At 45.0% G+C, this 18,157-nt stretch overlaps 1 protein-coding gene across 10 annotated transcripts in view; it reads left to right on the top strand.

Annotated features, from left to right (window-relative positions):
• dock10 (dedicator of cytokinesis 10) overlaps positions 1-18,157 on the top strand; it is a 67,697-nt gene that overhangs the window by 43,567 nt on the left and 5,973 nt on the right. For 8 of the 10 annotated variants that reach the window (XM_037083292.1, XM_037083325.1, XM_037083266.1 and 5 more), the window contains 36 exons: positions 211-294; positions 859-1,017; positions 1,149-1,397; positions 1,487-1,609; positions 2,102-2,184; positions 2,272-2,394; positions 2,486-2,565; positions 2,652-2,839; positions 3,037-3,102; positions 3,219-3,311; positions 3,417-3,540; positions 3,656-3,777; positions 3,900-3,983; positions 4,767-4,859; positions 5,061-5,179; positions 5,385-5,454; positions 6,897-7,010; positions 7,167-7,238; positions 7,346-7,492; positions 7,786-7,869; positions 7,960-8,056; positions 8,200-8,232; positions 8,480-8,658; positions 9,336-9,452; positions 9,616-9,733; positions 9,856-9,977; positions 11,019-11,133; positions 11,436-11,502; positions 11,865-11,912; positions 15,022-15,132; positions 16,244-16,353; positions 16,439-16,554; positions 17,176-17,313; positions 17,410-17,592; positions 17,678-17,788; positions 17,880-18,095. In XM_037083292.1, the coding sequence (XP_036939187.1) occupies positions 211-294; positions 859-1,017; positions 1,149-1,397; positions 1,487-1,609; positions 2,102-2,184; positions 2,272-2,394; positions 2,486-2,565; positions 2,652-2,839; positions 3,037-3,102; positions 3,219-3,311; positions 3,417-3,540; positions 3,656-3,777; positions 3,900-3,983; positions 4,767-4,859; positions 5,061-5,179; positions 5,385-5,454; positions 6,897-7,010; positions 7,167-7,238; positions 7,346-7,492; positions 7,786-7,869; positions 7,960-8,056; positions 8,200-8,232; positions 8,480-8,658; positions 9,336-9,452; positions 9,616-9,733; positions 9,856-9,977; positions 11,019-11,133; positions 11,436-11,502; positions 11,865-11,912; positions 15,022-15,132; positions 16,244-16,353; positions 16,439-16,554; positions 17,176-17,313; positions 17,410-17,592; positions 17,678-17,788; positions 17,880-18,095 (4,158 nt within the window). The remainder of the gene's footprint in view (positions 1-210; positions 295-858; positions 1,018-1,148; positions 1,398-1,486; positions 1,610-2,101; positions 2,185-2,271; positions 2,395-2,485; positions 2,566-2,651; positions 2,840-3,036; positions 3,103-3,218; positions 3,312-3,416; positions 3,541-3,655; positions 3,778-3,899; positions 3,984-4,766; positions 4,860-5,060; positions 5,180-5,384; positions 5,455-6,896; positions 7,011-7,166; positions 7,239-7,345; positions 7,493-7,785; positions 7,870-7,959; positions 8,057-8,199; positions 8,233-8,479; positions 8,659-9,335; positions 9,453-9,615; positions 9,734-9,855; positions 9,978-11,018; positions 11,134-11,435; positions 11,503-11,864; positions 11,913-15,021; positions 15,133-16,243; positions 16,354-16,438; positions 16,555-17,175; positions 17,314-17,409; positions 17,593-17,677; positions 17,789-17,879; positions 18,096-18,157) is intronic. The other 2 variants (XM_037083285.1, XM_037083342.1) reach the window with 2 other exon arrangements.

Genomic DNA, 18,157 nt, shown 5'->3' with positions numbered 1-18,157 from the left:
GTTTTCATAGGCCTTGGAGACACAGTGCATAGTGCGTTTTGGTGAGAAACACCCTTGTATCCATGAAGACTCCAAAAGCTACCTCAGAGACCACACCACTCACTGAAAAAGCAAGAACAGAGAGCGCTGCTGTTTTTCTTGATTTATAATTCATATCAAGTAGTTGTTGACCGTGTCTCTCCGTCTCTCTTGCCATCTCTTCCGTATCAGTATATCTCCGAGACGGATGAAGGAATTCGTTCTGCCAGGAGAGAGGAGAGGTTGAATCTGTTCTCACTGGACCCCGATACTCCTGTGAGTATGATGAGTGTTGGCCGCACATCTACAAGTGTTCATATTTTGACATGACTTGATGCACTTGATGCTGCAGTTTTAAAATCAAAAAAATCTTAATTGTAAAAATCTCTCTGTTCTCCTCATGTCAGGGCGTCTGCAAGTTCTTCTGAAAGCATCTTAAATATTAGGCCTTAAAAGTTGTTTAATAGTCTTAAAGCTACCGCAACATTAATTGCTTTCATCAGTTCAGTAAACTACTGAAACTAACTTTCTTTTTATTGTATACTTAATCTTACCAGATGGCAAAATGTACATTAACCCAACTAACTCTCATTACATTATTCCTACATAAAACCTTTGTCTGCACAGAACATACTCCATACCTTTATATGTGCTTGCAGGGCTTGAATAAGAAAACAGTTATTAGTCCAAAAATCAATCTTTCATTTGGTTAAAGTGTTGTTGAAAAGATTGTGAAGAAAATTAGATTTACATGTTTGGTTCCTGTAGACACTAATTAAACCATGCTAAGTTGAAACAAAGCATATCTCCAAGTAATAAACTGTGTTCCTCTGACCTCAGGTCCTGAGGAGCCCAAAGGTCGAGCATTCGTCTGCTGAGAGCGCAGCAGTGCGCCCGTTTGATGAGAAGCTGGGCAGAAGGTTCATGATCACCTGCCGGTCGCTCAACCTCATGCTGCAGGGCTGCATCAACGAGACTGAAACTGGACCGGTCACTAACGTGAGAACGATTGCTCAGAATGTTAATTTTAGCGTCAGTATGTCTCTGTAAAGTAAGAAGTAGGTATGATATTGTAATATAATAATGATGTGCATGTTGAGTTACTGACTGATCTGAATCTGCTCCATCAGATTGAGCCCTTCTTTGTGTCGCTCGCTCTGCTGGATGTACGAGAAGGGAGAAAAGTGTCAGCAGACTTCCACGTGGACCTGAACCACGAGGCGGTGCGTCAGATGCTCGGCGGCTGCACCAACGGGACAGGTGGTCCGGGGACGGGGGTCGGAGTTCAGGAGAATGGCCTGTGCTCTCCTGCTGAGAAGAAGCCCGGAGACTGTTACCTCAGCCTGGACATGGATCACTGGCTGTGCTTTCCCAAACAGGTATGAGGATGTTTACTCCTACAGTCTCCTTCAGTCCCTCACAGTGGATTTACACGTTGAATGACTCTAATTTATGTTTTTCCTCGCAGGCCATCTTCTCCGTGACCAACCCCCACACGGACATAGTGATGGTGGCAAGAGTGGAGAAGGTGCTGATGGGAAACATTGCTTATGGGACAGAACCTTACACCAAGAACACAGACTCCAGCAAGGTCAGTAAGCTTCACTGGCGTCGGGCATTTTCAGTGCTCGACTGTTTGCCATCATCAACCAACAACACAGAGACCTCTCTCATTGTCTTATCTCTCGAAAAAAAGTCAGAGAACGGCCCATGAAACACGCTCTTCGGGCATTTATTGCGAGGGAAATGGCTTAATCGACTTAAACAGTTTAATGCGTGACATTTACAAAATGGCTTTCCTGCAAGGCTGGAGTTTATCTTCATCACCGAATGCCCGTCCGGTCGGATAGTTTAGAAATTAGCTTTTTTTTTTTTCCGAAATCCTATCCAACGCATTTCCTGGCTTCTCCCGCTGGCACTGCTCCACGTGGTTAAGTGAATCACCAGGCGTTCAACCTGCTGCCAGAGTTACTGTATTGAATAAGCTCTGATTCAGTCTGTCGCAGTCAGCTAGAGTTTAGGGCTGATCACGTCCCACTGAGGTGTCCTCTAACATGTCCGTCTTGTCCGTCTGCTTGTACAGACTGTTCAGAAGATTTTGAAATCCAACAAACAGTTCTGCAGCAAGCTGGGGAAGTACCGCATGCCGTTCGCCTGGTCTGTCAGGTCAGTGCCGAGTTGGCCAAGGATATCAAAATATATCTAACATGCTGTCGTCTCAGGATCTTACCCCTTTCTATCTGTTTATTAAAGGTCGGTGTTTAAGGACAACCATGGGGCCCTGGACAGAGAGTCGCGCTTCTCCCCTCTCTTCAAACAGGAGAGCAACAAGATCTCCACAGATGACCTGATTAAGCTGGTGTCTGAGTACAGGAGGTGAGGCTTTACCTGTGAAGTAGGTCACATCTTCTCCAAGGCGAGATAAACATTCATAACAACATTTTATTTACATTTTCACATTGCGCAGGGCTGAGAAGGCCAGCAAACTGCAGACTATCCCTGGGACGCTGGACATTGCAGTCGACTACATTCCACTGGAGCATCCCAGTATGTTTTTTGGACCGCACCTACTCCTTGCTTCTACTTCTCAGTTCTGCCGTCTGCTCACACGCTCTCCTTTTATGCGCTTTCAGACTGCGTGACATCCTCATACGTGCCGGTGAAGCCTTTCGAAGATCTGAGCAAACACCAGCCCACTGTGGAGGTGGAGGAGTTTGTCCAGGACTCCACCAAGTTCACGCAGCCGCACCGCGTCTACAGGAACCACATCTACGTCTACCCGAAGCACCTCAAATACGACAGTCAGAAGAGCTTCGCCAAGGTATACCCCAGGGGTTTCACCAACAAAAACGCAGTTTATGAGGAGCTTAACGATCCAAAATCACTAACTGTGCAGCTGTTTACAGAGTGTCTCTTGTTTTTTTTTTTTTACATACTTCATATACTTTTATTATTCACTGTGTTCGCGTGTTTGCGCGCTGACGATCATCGGTGTTACAATGCCGCTCTTGTTCGCAGGCTCGTAACCTCGCCGTCTACGTGGAGTTCCGCTGCTCGGACGAAGAAGTTGCCAAACCTTTAAAGGTAGCACGCCATCCAAAAATCGTGCTGATGGGACATTTATTGGCTTTTATATGACTCAGTTTTTCTCCAGTTAAACTTCATCTATCATGAGAAACTGGCCTTTTTTTTTCCCCTAGTGCATCTACGGCAAGCCGGGAGGTCCAGTCTTCACCACAGCAGCCTGCGCCACAGTCCTGCATCACTCCCAGAACCCCGACTTCTACGATGAGGTAAAGGATTGAACGGATATGACAACATAGATATCATTAGAACCTGGTCTTTAGCTTTAGCAGGCCAGAGATAATGTGACCCATTTCACGCTACTGTGTTCCCAGGTGAAGATTGAGCTCCCTACTCAGCTTCATGAAAAGCACCACCTTCTTTTCTCCTTTTACCACGTCACCTGTGACATCAACGCCAAGACCAACGCCAAGAGGAAAGAGACCCTGGAGACCCCAGGTGAGTTGGTGGTAGATCTGGAACCTACAGTAAAGTTATCGTGCAGCAAGTTGTTTTGTCCAACATTCAGCACTCTTGCGGGGGTTTTTTTTGTGCTCATGTGTGCCCTTTCTAGTCGGGTATTCTTGGCTGCCTCTCCTCAAAGAAGGTCGCCTGTCATCTCAAGAGTTTAGCATCCCTGTCTCCTGTAACCTGCCGCCTGGATACCTGGGTATCAAGGAAGCCAGCAACACCAAGGTGAGAGGGAGGAAGGAAGGGGGGGACACAGGGTGTAGAAATATTCCAAATGCCGCTGAACAACATGAATTTCCCAGAGAAGAAGAATTTTAAGCTTTGCCGTCCTTCTTTTCTTTCTAAAGAACGGAGCAGATGTGAAATGGGTCGATGGAGGAAAAGCTATCTTCAAAGTGTCCACCAATGTCGTCTCCACAGTATACACTCAGGTAAGATCACTGAGCATTTAAGAGTCTGGGGAAAGAAATAGCCTCTATTCGTCACCGTTTACGGAGTCTGCTTACAAGGAACAGTAAAATAGACCTAAAATGGACCATTAGACGTCTCTCAACAAATCGAACAGCATGCAAAAGTTTTTAAAGAAATGCAGCGTGAGGCCAGGGTGGACATTCAGCATTAGTGGATGGTTAAAGTGGTGACTTCCTCTTATGTACTGTGGTACATGAAACAAGGAAATGGACAGTTTCTGTAGAGGATGTTTGGAGTGCTGCGCAGCCATCTCTTGATTAGGCTGGTGGGTGGTTTTAGCTTCCGTTGCAGTACTTTTATAAAAGACAGTGAGACTGATTTATGAAAGGCACTTAAAGTTGCTCTGACCGAGAAGTTTGCTCAAAGTTAAGTTCAAGTTCGACGGTTGGTTCTGCAGCATGAAACGTAAGAAAGAAACATGAAATAATAGAATCATCGAAAAGGTGTGATCAACAGGACAGCAATAAAAAGACAACTTAATGATGACTAACCTGAGACGGCAGGATTGAATAGAAATCTATTTTAGATAAATGAACAAGAACTTTAACAAAGTATGATAATAACGAGCTGGTGGTTATTTCATGCCCTTTGCAAAACTGTAAACAACACCTGAATTGTTTGAGACTGAGTCACTCAATAAGATGTTGACTGAAGTTCACATTTCAGGATTAACCGCACCTTTAAAAGGAGCCGGTCCACTAATTCTTACAGCAGATGCTAACCGCTGATTCTCTCCGAGCCAGGACCCCCACCTGAACCGATTCTTCCAGCAGTGCCAGAAGAGAGAGCTGGACCTCTCGCTACCTCCTACCTCCAACTTCCTCAACTGCCTGAAGGTCAGAGAAAAACGCTCTGCATCCCCTCTCTTTCTCTCTCCCTTTTCATTTACTGTGACTGAGACAACAACAACAACAACAACAAAAAAACAAGACCTTGACTGCTAAACACGGCTGAGTTTTCCTCTGTATGGTTTCATATTCATTTCCACCCTTCTCCACCTCTTCCTCCTCCTACGCTGCTTTCCCACTCGTCTCCAGGGTCTTCTCAGCATGGAGAGAATCCCGGTGATCATCCGATTCCTGCCAGTGCTCTTCAACCAGCTGTTCAAGGTTCTGACTCAGAACGACAACGACGAGGTCACTACTGCCACCACCAGGTAGGCCGCGGTACTGCAACTGTCCACAACAGCTGGGTTCACATCAGGGTGGGGGCTCTGTGGATTATTCTCTGTTTAGAAACTCCATTTTCTTGTTGATTTGTAGCTTTTTATTTTGGAGGAGAAAATGTCCGACAGATGTTTTCTGTCATAATTTGAATACAAGATCTGTGATAAATGAAACTGCCTGTCGTCCTGTCTGCAGAGTTCTGGTCCACATTGTTGCAAAGTGCCACGAAGAAAACCTGGATCACTACCTGCACTCCTATATTAAGGTGTGTGTGAGTGTGTGTGTGTGTGCATGCTCAGGATCATCATATGATAATTGCAAAGGTTGGAATCTCTGTACAGACCGTTTTAATTCTGCAGAAATGGGGGGGATTCGTGTGTTTGTGTGTGTGCGTGTTTGTGTGTGTGTTTTGGGCCAGCACGAGCGTGGCTAGGGCTGCGTGCCCAGAACACAGTGCAAACACACGGAGAGAAGAAAAGGAAGAAGAAGAAGAAGAAGAAGAAAGGCTGATTGAGTCTGAGTCAAACTAGGACATGGAGCCGGCTCGATCAGAAACACAGGGCACGTTTGTTTAGGGGAGGGAAAAAAAATAAAAAATCAGCGAGAGAATTAGAGCAGAGAGCAGCAGAAACCACAAGACCTGTTTCATGTTGGCCACAGTGAGGGAAAAACTGCAGCGCTTTCGAGGGGTAGTGGCAGAGATGAATGGTGGGAGGTAAGAGAGAGAGAGAGAGGAAACGGGGGTTGCCATGGTAACAGATTGGCATGATGTTCGGTGGTAGTGGTGCCCAATTTAAACTGCTGAGTGTGTCTGTGTGCGAACATGTGTGTGCACAATGATGAGAGGAGAAGGAGAATGGGGGTTGAATTCATTGTAGCGCGAAGTGAGAAGTGCGCAGTTATGGTATCCGAATCAAACCTCACACATGTGTTTCAGATATTTCATTTTCCTTATCATATATGTAAGCGTATTTGTTCACATGCATCTACAGTGTTGGTTAGATGTGTGTTTTAGTGCATACTGGAGCTGAAACAACTGACCGATAAGACAGTGAATCACCCGGTTCACAGAAATCTGTTCATTATTTCCCAAGAATTCACCAGTTCAAGCCTCCTAGTTGTGATGATTTGCCACGTTTCTCTCACGTTTTTTAGTGGGGAGTGTTGGTCGGACCATAGGAAAGCCATAGGAAATTGTGTAGGACGGTTTTCACAGATTTTGGGGCATTTTTTTAAGACCAAGCAATATGTTAATTACTCTAAAGATAATCAGAAGATGGGGGATGGTTGGGGCTGAAGCTGCAGCTAACCATTATTTGCGCTCTCAATTAAGCTGCTCTGCAAAATGATGAACGAACCTTTTGAAAAATTTCCATCTTCCATATTCCAGAGCATGTCACTCAATTTGTTTAGGACACCGTACAAAACCCCTTAAATTATTGAATTCACTTCAGTGTAAGACAAAGAAAAGCAGCAGAAAACCTGGAATAAAGATGGTTTTCGGTGTTTGTCCCCTTTCTTTGACTCAGCTGATCGACTAGGCAGCTCTGGTTAGGACCCTGAGCTGGAACACACCTGGCAACTGAGTGGGGACTGTGTTGTGTGTAATTGCCTCTCTTTCTCCCCGCTCACTGCCCAAAGAAACATTAAAACTAACTGCTTTAACTAAATACCGCTGACTTCCTTTCCCTTCTCTCCTCTGTGCAGTATGTGTTCAAGTCTGAGGCCCATGGCTTCAGGACGGTTCACGAGGAGCTGGCTAAGGGGATGACCTTTGACCTGAAGAGCAATGAGCAGGCAGCGGTCAGGAATGTCCTCAAGGTTTGTCCGCTGTTTAGACGCTTCATTAGTTCAATAATGCCTCTCAGGTCCTAGAGCAAAGTAAATCAGAATCAGAATCATGTGCCTCCTGGAGCTGATCAGCCAGATAAAGATTGGAACATGGTTGACCCTACTCTGAACTCTTCCTGGTTTCAGTTCTCCTGGTTCTTCTTCGAGCTGATTGTCAAGTCCATGGCCCAACATTTGACGGACTTGGACAAGGTAAAGGTAAGTCGGCACGCTCATCTTTCTCCTTTTCCTGAAAATGTCGCATTTTTAAACCACTTGACCTGGGACAGCTAGGATCGCGTCACACTGACTCTGTGTTCCTGCAGCTTCCGAGGCCGCAGCGTTTCCCATCATCCTACCTGAGCCGCGTGGAGACCCTGGTGGAGACGGTGTCTGAGCACATCTTCTGGAAGAACAAAGACCTGGCGGAAGAGTCGCGCAGCGCCAACCTGGCTGTCGCGGCTTTTGTCAAGGTGGGAGCGAAACGTCGCATGGTCTTTAAATTAAAACAAGAAAGACAAACAGCACTGATGCTTTGGGACTCAGTGTTAGCGCACATTTGAAGGGGAACATGCTGCACTATTAAGCCGACTGTGCATTGTTCTGGGAAGGGATCAATACAAACTGTATAAACAGTCTGCAACTCAAAATTGCTTCCATTTACAATTGTTGCCTATTGATTCCTTCTTCCGTCTGTGTTAAATAATCTGTTGCACTGTCTCTTTAGTGGATGTTGGGTCTGATGTCTCTGTCTGTCTCTCTGCAGCGTTGCTTTACTCTCATGGACAGAGGCTTCACGTTCAAGCTGATTAGCAACTACATCAACATGATCACTGCCACTGACAGCAAGGTGAAGAAACACGGGCAAACGGGACTGATAAGTAAAGATAAATGAGGGATTTAAAATGACTTTATTTATCTTTTCTTTCGCGTGTGACAGGTCTTGTGCGAGCTGAAATTTGAATTCTTGAGAGAGGTGTGTAACCACGAGCACTACATCCCTCTCAGCCTGCCCTTACCCTCCGCTCGCATCACAGGTAGGAGCCCCCGAGTCGAACCCCCTGACTCCTGTGTACACGTGGTAACTCTCATACATCGAGTAGCTCTCACCCTCTCATTTGTCTATTAACACTGTGTCTGTCTTTCTCTGTCACCTCCTCCGACTGTTTGTCCATGTCAGACCATGCATCCCCAGAGCCACAAAGTACTCATGGTAAATATGTTCAATCATTCTTCTGTATTGTTGTATGTGCTACAGTGTGTGTGTGTGTGTGTGTGTGTGATGTTAATGAAATTCATGGAGAATTGGCTTGTCACATTATTTGCTCACTGTAACCAGATTTCTTATTTAGACGTGGATTAATTAACTCCCTGGCGGAAGGCAAATATTGGCATGAGCGTCATTTAAATCACGTCAGTCCGCTTCCAGTTTAAAATCTTTTCACGCCGTCTCCCCTCAGTGTCGGTGCCCGAGTACAACCTGACCGGAGAGTTCTGCCGGAAGCACTTCCTGACCGGCCTGTTGCTACGGGAACTGGGGCTGGCGCTCCAGGACGAGCAGGACCTGAGACACCTCGCCTTGGCCACCCTGAAGACTCTCATGGCCAAGCACTCTCTGGATGCACGCTATGCCACCAAGGTAGCCGGAACGCATGTTTACGTGCACGGGGGGGATCGGGAAAATAAAAAGTCATGAACAATGAGTCACTAGTTCACAGGAGAAATTCTTCCTATGTGACTCATGCAAACGCGTACACACTGACATGGGACTGTTCGTAGCAGCTGCAGAGACGGCGTCTTAATGAATGCTGGGAAGGGTCCAGATCAGAGCGAGCTAAACACGAGCAAAATACTGCCAACCACAACACGGCAGCAGGGCTGGAGTCAACGAAGCCCCAACCAAGTGTGTGCAGAGGCCAGACACGAGGCAGACCTGGGAAAAAATCATGTATCGTAAAAAGAGCGAGTTATTTTCCTGGCAGGAGATATTGGGTATTATGTAAATACCCTGAGAATGTATGGACGACCCAAAGACTGTACAGCTATAGACCATCAAATCATACAACACAACATTAATTAAGTAGTAATGAACTCTCCGGGGGCTCACTGCGAGTGGAGCATCACTTTCATAAGAAGGGGATTTTGAGGCTTTGCAGTCATATTAAATATATCGTACCTAGCTTATTAAATATCAAAGAGCGTGTTGATTTGTAGGGCTATTACAGAGTAATTTCACTGGCACTGAATATGCTGGCACACTGGCACTGAATATGCACATTTTCAAACTTTAAAACCTGTCACTGGCCACCTTTCCAGGAGAAGCAGGCAAGAATTGCATCTCTCTACCTGCCACTGTACGGCCTGATCCTGGACAACATGCCTCGATTCTTCCTCAGGGATCTGTTCCCCATCTACTTCACCTCTAGCGACCAGGTAAGAGTCCAGATGTGTAGAAACTACATGTGAATGGTGTTGCTGAGGTTATGATGTGTCTGAAGTCTCAGCAGTCTTAATGATTCCATAACTAACTAACTAAATGATAGCCTGCATTGTAAAACAAGAAGACTCATTCCTCTCCCTTGTCCCCCTCTACCAGGGATCCCGAGATGACCTCAGTGTGGGTGGGGGGTTGGCTGGAGGGGTGATTCCTGTTACTCGCCATGGCAACTCCGTGGACGCCTCCTTTTCCAAAGAAGTCCTCAACTCCATCACAGGTAGCGGCGTGTTTGATGTGCTTGCGAGCAGCGGTGTATCTATTCCTAGCATCTATATAAAAAAATGTGTGAATGAGGACATTGACGCTGACACCCCCCCCTCCCCTCCCTCCCCACATCAGCCTTCTCATCTTTGGCAGTTGCCACGGGTAACCAGGCCGACTCTCGCGGTTCTCTCATCAGTGTGGACTCTAACCCGAGCAACAGTGACAGGAACAGTGAGAAGATGGACGGATGTGAGAAGGTGAGAGAAGAAAAGGGAAAGACAGCTGTCGCCAACATGTTATAATACATCCCATACAGTCTATTTATTTTATTTATCTATGTTTTTATTTATTATATTAACACATTTCTTTCTTTGGGTGACATATTTCAATTATTCGTTATACTGAGCACAGCTTCTACCATTGTTATCCGTGACCGTGTTATCAAAATCTCAATTACAAAACGCAGTGTCAAAGTTTTCTTTCCATTGTTCTTGATGCGAAACCTTTGCTCTTAAACTTTCTTTATATATTTCTTTACTTATTTTTTTTTTTATTCTTAAGCATTGACACACAAGACAGATTCCTTGTATATGAAAACATTCTTGCTTCTTGTAGATGAGCAGCCAGCAGATCTGTCAAAAGAACTTAAATTTGGATGCATTCCTTACGTGATCTTTTGGAATATGTACATGCATCTTCTTAAATGTGAGTCATTCATAATAGGTTCTACATTATATGTGAAATTCTGACAGAGGAGTACACAGAAAAACAGACAGAAATAAAATCAGCACGCTGCTGTACTACTCACGAAAGAAATACTGAAGTTGGGCCATACTGATGGTCGGGTCCAACCTCGGACCTTTGTTGCAAAAAACAGGCAAAATATTCTTTAAAGATAAATTACCAAGTTCCTCCAACTTCACCCACCACTAACACCACCCTTAGTGGTAACTAAGAAGGCCTCTGAATTTTTGAAGAGTAAATTACATTTCTCTTATTTCATCAATAAAGAACATTTTACTTCCTGACATGAAAGTTTTAAACGATATTTCCAAACCTTCACATCCCCCGTTGTCAAACTTTGGCAGGGGGATTTCTGAAATCTTTCTTCATGACATACATGTTGACATAAAAGCGGTGAAATTGAATCTGAAAATAGCACATCAGCTTGTAAAATACCCCGTTATACCTAACGTTCCCTCCAGGTTGCTGAAACCCACAGATTCCCATAAAATCCTAACCCCCGATAATCGCAGTGTGTCGCTGACTGTATTTCTGTCCGCTTGTTTCTCCCTCAGTTTGCTCGGCCGCAGTCCCTCATTGGCTACGGCTCTCGCTGTGACAAGCTGGACCAGGCAGAGACCCGCAGTCTCCTCATGTGCTTTTTGCACATCATGAAAACCATATCTGAGGGTAAGACATGACATTTTATAGATTTCATGCAGTCCTTATGGGTTATGATGTTTACTATTATACTACATGTCTGGGTTTCTCATAGAATGGACGAACAGAGGCCCAGAATATCTAGACAATAGTTTTCTGTTTAACTTTTCCGTTATGGAACCAAGTATGTCTGCACTCTCTCAGTTTTAAAACACTAATGATAGGTAACAGTTTGAATCGGGTCTGTTTCGATCCCTTCTGTTCGCTGGCACTCGGCTACCCTTCCAGAAATCTGCCGTGCGTGTGTGACATGATTTGTTTCCTGTTTCCAGATGTGCTGGTGTCCTACTGGCACCGGGCCATTCATCAGGAGATCTCAGACTTCTTCAACATCCTGGAGTAAGTGCTCTTCGTTCCTCACTTCAGTAAAGTGTTGGCGTGACTCCTTTTTGGCTAGCTAGGCTGAGGAAAAAAAAAACCAAAAAAAAAAACCACTGAGACGTGTATCCAGAAGTGAACAGATGAAAGTAATGACACAGCAAGAGAGCGAGGGGAGAAAAACAGACTGTAATGCCAATGATGGCTCCATATCCACCGAACAGGCCTGTTAATTAACTGTCAACATCGAGACTGAAATGTTGCCGCTCACTGTGATCACACGCACTTCATTTGTCCTCTGCTGTTAACTTTTCAAAACACATTAACATGAGCAAACCTCCACCCGTCACCCAAGATACCTTTGCATTTCCCCGTTTCTCCAGGCTGTGTCTTCAGCACTTCAGGTTCCTCGGAAAACGCCACATAGCCAGGTGAGTCACTGCGGGTCTAATTCTGATGCATTTATTGTTTTATGCTGCATATGTGGAAACAGCTTATTAACTCAACATACATGCCGCAGCCAGAAGGTCCTATCACCCCCCTCACACACACACACACACCAACTGATACATAATTCATATAATCATGCGCACGCATGGGTGCACACATGCAGCCACGCAGACGCATTATGTGCAAACACACACAAATAAGTGATTCAGGCACAGTCAGGCAGAAATACTAATATGTGCTCTGTATGCGTGTGCACGCTCAGGGATGAGCTTCAAGAGGGGAAGAGGTAAAGGGGAGGGGGAAGAAAAGGAAGCGAGGGGGAGGTGAAACTCCTGGATCTGGTTGTTGAGAGAAAAGCTCTGCTGGATATTGTACTGTAGTAGTTGGCAGGCACATGATGGGGGTTGTTATCGTGTGTGTGTGTGTGTGTGTGTGTGTGTGTGTGTGTGCTCATACTGGAGCTGAGCCATTGGCACCGCTCGACTCCTCCATCTTCTGGTTCCTCCCAGCTAATTAAATTAGCCCTCTTTTTCCTTTCAGCAATAAGATGCTGAGATGTAAGCCAACAAAAGGCTGGGAGAACACACTGCTTTACTGTGAGCGCAGGCATCAACAGAATAAAGATAGCTGGAAGCCTTTGCTAGCGCTCTCAGACATAGTTGAGCCCGTCTGGGGCTGCTAGCTACTTAACATTCATCTGTAATACCAGGCCATGGGGGATTCACAGTCTTACGCCTGTGTCTGTCTCAGTGTCTCTCTCTGTTAGCTCTTTGATGCCTGGCTGAGTCAGTGTGGGCACCCGCTGAAGTTCAGGAGCAATGAATTATACTAGCAGTGTGTAGCCAGACAGCACGATAGGAAGACAGTCAGACAGTCAGACAACAATTCAGTCTTTAACACCAATATGTAAGAGTTGGTAACCTGGTTCACACAAGGTCAATTCAAACAGACAGAGGGCAGCATATCACCGCAGTAACCGCCAAACACCGCCATAACTGTAGCCGCCGTTAGCTCGGTTAGCTCAGTTAGCTGTGCAGCTAGCAGTCTGGACTAGGAGCTCAGAGAAGTACTACGAGACAGCTGAAAGAAGATCTGTGGTCACCACAAGCTTAAGATATTTACATGTATTGTTCTTTGACATAAAATATGTTGTTAAAATCTTAAATTGTCCCACAAGTGAATTATAAACCGTATCATCATGCCAAACAGAGAGGACTCATCTACTCTCTAGTCCATCTTTACAGTCCAATTTTAGTAGCAATCTATTCAATTCACCATACTTTAACTTTACAACTTGTAGAGTGATCAATTTATAGAAAAAGTGTATAGTAATTGTGAAGTAAGACACTTAGTGGTGATGGCTTAAGTAATGGGACATAACATTAGCTTTTTACTTCTAGTGATTGAATTTATGCTTCAAAAAATCACAAAAGTGGTGTTCGTCTGTAAAGATTATCTTGCTGGACAAAACATGCAAGTATCACAAACCTGCGTTTACTAGAGATTTTATTTTTGCAGTCCAATTAGAAATCCAATTCAAAAAATCCCATTGGCTTTTTGTCAAGGAAACCAGGGCGATGCAAACTTCCGGATTAGCCTACAAAAATGCATCATCCCTGCAGCGCTCTGAATGTGGAAGTGGTTTGATCGTATTTTATTGACAGCAGTCTGGGAACATGGGCAAACAGCAACTTAGCAGCCATCACTTTGCAAATGTTGCTGAACCCTGTCTGGTGCATCAATGTACATGACATCACCACTGTTCACCGGTAAGAAGTGAACAGACTAAAAGAAAAATAATGAAATCTAACCAAAATTGATCCAAATTCAGCAGAAAAGTCTGTTCTTGACGGGTTCAGACGCTCATGGATCACTGGTACGGAGCTGATTGAGAAAACTGCTTGTCATGGCCGTGAAGTTTGCAAGTGATTTTTTAGCTGCAGTTAGAAATAGTTTGTGTGTCAGTGCAGTGAGCCTTACCTACTTATTGTACAAGTCACATATTAGCCTATAGCCAAGATGCGGACACACTCATGCCCATGCACAATATACACAACATGACACAAACAAATATGTGCAATATTTCCTCCCTGTTTGACCTTGCTGTTGTAGCCTCTCCACCACGGCGCATGCCTCACGCCCTCCCCCCTCTCTGCATGCCGCTGCTGTTAATGGATTGTCAGTGTGGCTGCACGTTATTGATGTTCTGTTGCATCAAGTAACCCCTCGTGTATTGACATTAATGCAACTGTATGTTAGTTATATTCCCGTCTTCTAACACATTTCCCTCGTTGACGTTGCGTGTTGACCTTGTTGCCCTCTGTCCTCACGCCCGGCTGGACTCCTCCACCTGGTGCTTGGCTTGATTGAGTTCTGTTAATGGGCTCTGACGCTGCTGTGCTGATCGGCTTGCGCAGCAGTCACGTCCTCTTTGTTTTGGCTGGCCGAAAGCCGCGCTTGCTTTGTGTACGTCAGTAGCCGCGACAGCTTCATTTGAGCAGCGCAAGAACGTGATATGTTCAACATCTGTTTGTTGAAATCTGACTTGTGCTGCAGCTTAACTGCCCATTGGTTTCATCACATCCATACATCTTAATCTCCTCGCCGTCCACTGTTTAACATTAATACTAACCTCCACTCACCACTAACACTCTACCAAGAGTTGATATACTCTATATTATACTAATGGCAAACTAAAACCATTGACTACTGCCACGCCACTAACCTTTCCATCTGGCTGACCGCCCTCTCTACATGAGATGTTTGATCTTCCTCTCTGAGCCGCTCTCACCACTCCAAGGTCAAATTGGAGCTCCTGTATGCTTTCAGCATTTAGCCTTACACAAACACAACGTGACCTTGTTGCTATAAATCTGCTAGAGGGCCACAAAAACAGTGCTTTGTGATTGCAAAGTGTTTACATTTACACTCAGAGGTTATTATTTATTGATTGCAGGCATTCTTGCGCAGCTATTACATGCCACACCTAGTTATTGTAACTGACTAATGATGATAATGATGGTCACTAACCAGTAATGGTCTCGACTAAACTAACTGATGTTAGCTTTGCTGTGATTGGCTCGTGAACAGGAAGCTAGCAGCGGCACTAAAGCTGGCCCAGTCCACCCAGGCCAATGGCACCCTGAAGGGCTCTAACCACCCCTCCCAGTCCTCGCAACCCTCAAGCCTCTTCCCGCAATGGTAATCACCCTCCACCAGGAAAACACCTCAGCCATGACGGCTGAGTTCAGCTCTTGTACAGTTACTGAGTCTGTGGTTAAAAAAACTGTTCTCAAAGGAAAAGTTCCCCCACAAATGATAAATTAGTCATTCTCCTCTCCTCCTCATGCAGATGGAAAGTCCACAAGACATTTCTGGAGCTTTGCAGCAAATCAACATTGCACCATTCTTCTAAATAACAGAAGCAGATGGGGAGGAAAATACCTAAATTGGCTCAGTTACAGCTTGTCCGGAATAATCCAAGTCTCCAGAAGCCCCGAGATCCCATATTGATTTGAAAAGACATTATTTGTGTCGTAGCTTTTGAATCTCCTTCAGACTAGGTGCATGCTTTCCCTTTCAGTGTAGCAGCTAAAATGATCATTTCAGCATAAAACGGGTGTAAATAAAGTCTTTTCAAATCAATCTGGGATCTTGGAGCTTCTTGGGACTTCGATTATGCTGGTTTTAAAACAAGTCCCCATTTATGTCAGTCGTTTAGAAGGATTCTGCGACGCTGTTTTGCTTTCCTGCGGCTCCAGAAATGTTTTGTGGAGTACAAAACTTCACCTCACTCTCCATCGGCAATGACGGTGTGTACATCATGGCTGACTTCTCATTTCTGGGTGAACTTATCCTTCATTGGTAATAGCTAACAGCCACAGCTCCACATTATTTGAATTACAACCTGCAACAATGTGAACACCTGGATTTAGACGAATACATCCTTGTCCTCTTTGTTCATTTTTGATGTGACCACTGTGTGCTCCCGTGTGGTAGACTGTGACTGTGTTCTCTGCATGACCCTCCTCATACCTGCAGTGTTTTGTGTGATTTGCCAGCCACTGTCTCCATACTCCCATGTGTCAACAGACTCCCGATAACGCCATGCCCTTGAGAGGTGGACGCCCTGTTTTGTATATTTACCTGACTGCTAAAATATGCAACACCTCCAGAGATTGGTTGGCCCAGAACTGACACTAGGTTTAGTTATACACCTGCTACAGTGTAGTTTTAACTAAAGTATTAAAATCTTTAAAGTACTGAGAACTGTGATCGATGCTGGCTGCTGATTCCTGCTGTTGCCTCCCAGGATGGCATCTGGAGGGGAAGGCCACCGACATGCTCGCTCCCAGACCATGCCCATCATCAGGGGCAAGAATGCTCTCACCAACCCCAAGCTGCTGCAGATGATGGAGACAGGTAACACACACACACACACACACACACACACATTTACTGACCTTGATTTGGGTTACTCTTTTTTTGATTCCGATTGTGTTTCCAGACGGTAATATTCAGGATGGGGACACACTGAGTCCGACAGACATCGAGGCGAACTTGTCCACTGAGGTGTCCCTCACTGTGCTGGATGTGCTGGAGCTCTTTGTTCACCATCACAAGGTCTGTGCTTCCTCCATAGCTGCAGCTACACTTTTGTGCGTGTCATCGATTCTGTGTTATTTAGGGAAATCTATTTTAGTTTATGTTATCTGCTGCTGTGCATAATATATTGTATTCTTCTGACACGCAAATATAACAGTATATTTCAGGAATATAATTATGAACTTTTGCAGCATGAGACTTATATGTGAATGCAAAAACACACATTTCAATGTATGGCTTTGGTACTTCTCCTGTCCAAAAATCAAACAATATAGTCACGTACTGGCTTTGGAGTGTTAAAAAAGATTTTTAATCATATTTTTGTTTTTGCTTCTTGATAAAAACACAACTATCAACATCTTTCTTATGCACAAAATGCTGCAAACTGCTTTGTCCAAATGAAATACATCTATTTGTGCACCCTGCAGACTGAGTTGCTATATGAGCATGAGCACATTTTCTGCACATTCTAAAGCTCTACTGCCACCTGGTGGCAAAAAGAATCTCTGTTTTAATAAACTGTGTGATTTGAAGTATGAGGTAGTCTGTGCAACCTTTACAAGGAAAAGGTTGCCTGATGAAACTTTGTTATTGAAATATGTTTCCTGTCTTTTTTTTTTCTTTTATACATCCGTTCAGAAGCAGCTGTTGCTGGATGAAGGACAAAACGTTTTGATGAAGAAGGTGCTGGACACCTACTTGCTCTTCTTTCAGATCAACCAGTCAACCACCACTCTACGACACGTCTTTGCTTCACTCAGGCTCTTTGTACAAAAGGTCGGGCAAACTCCACGTACACCTGTAACATCTAAATGAAGAGTCTTTCTTCTTCTCTCTCACGTGTGGTTTCCTCTTCATGTCTCTTCCCTGTAGTTCCCCAGTGCATTCTTCCAGGGTAAGGCCGACCTGTGTGGCTGTCTGTGCTACGAGATCCTCAAGTGCTGTAACCATCGCTCCAGCTCCACCCAGACGGAGGCAGCTGCACTGCTGTACTTCTTCATGAGGAAAAACTTTGAGTTCACAAAGGGCAAGTCGATAGTCCGCTCACATCTGCAGGTCAGTGTGGCATGAAATGTCATTTCAGCATTGTGTGTTTTTGTGAGCCGTGACCTCCGTACCTCACACGTCTCTTCTACTCCAGGTCATTAAGGCAGTGAGCCAGCTGATAGCAGATGCTGGCATCGGAGGCTCAAGATTTCAGCAGTCTCTTGCTATCATCAATAACTTTGCCAACGGAGATGCGCCACTCAAGGTATATCGCAGCTCTGTTTTCTGTAATTATGATGCACAGTGGTGTTTCATTCTTAATCTCAGACTTAAAATAACAATGCCTTTTCCCACAGAGCACTCCATTCCCTGCTGAGGTGAAGGACCTGACTAAACGGATCAGGACGGTTCTGATGGCCACAGCACAAATGAAGGAGCATGAGAAGGATCCGGAGATGCTTGTGGATCTTCAGTACAGTCTGGCCAACTCGTACGCCAGCACCCCCGAGCTTCGACGCACCTGGCTGGAGAGCATGGCGAAGGTTCACGTCCGCAACGGCGATCTCTCAGAGGTGACGCATCTTTTAGACACATTTCAGGACGCTGTTACCTCAAAGGGTGTGATGGTAACCTG

The sequence above is a fragment of the Acanthopagrus latus genome, chromosome 2 (genome assembly GCF_904848185.1).
Source record: "Acanthopagrus latus isolate v.2019 chromosome 2, fAcaLat1.1, whole genome shotgun sequence".
NCBI classification, from domain to species: Eukaryota; Metazoa; Chordata; class Actinopteri; order Spariformes; family Sparidae; genus Acanthopagrus; species Acanthopagrus latus.
The sequence above is the reverse complement of the archived record's forward strand: the minus strand, read 5'-3'. Positions and strand labels throughout refer to the sequence as shown.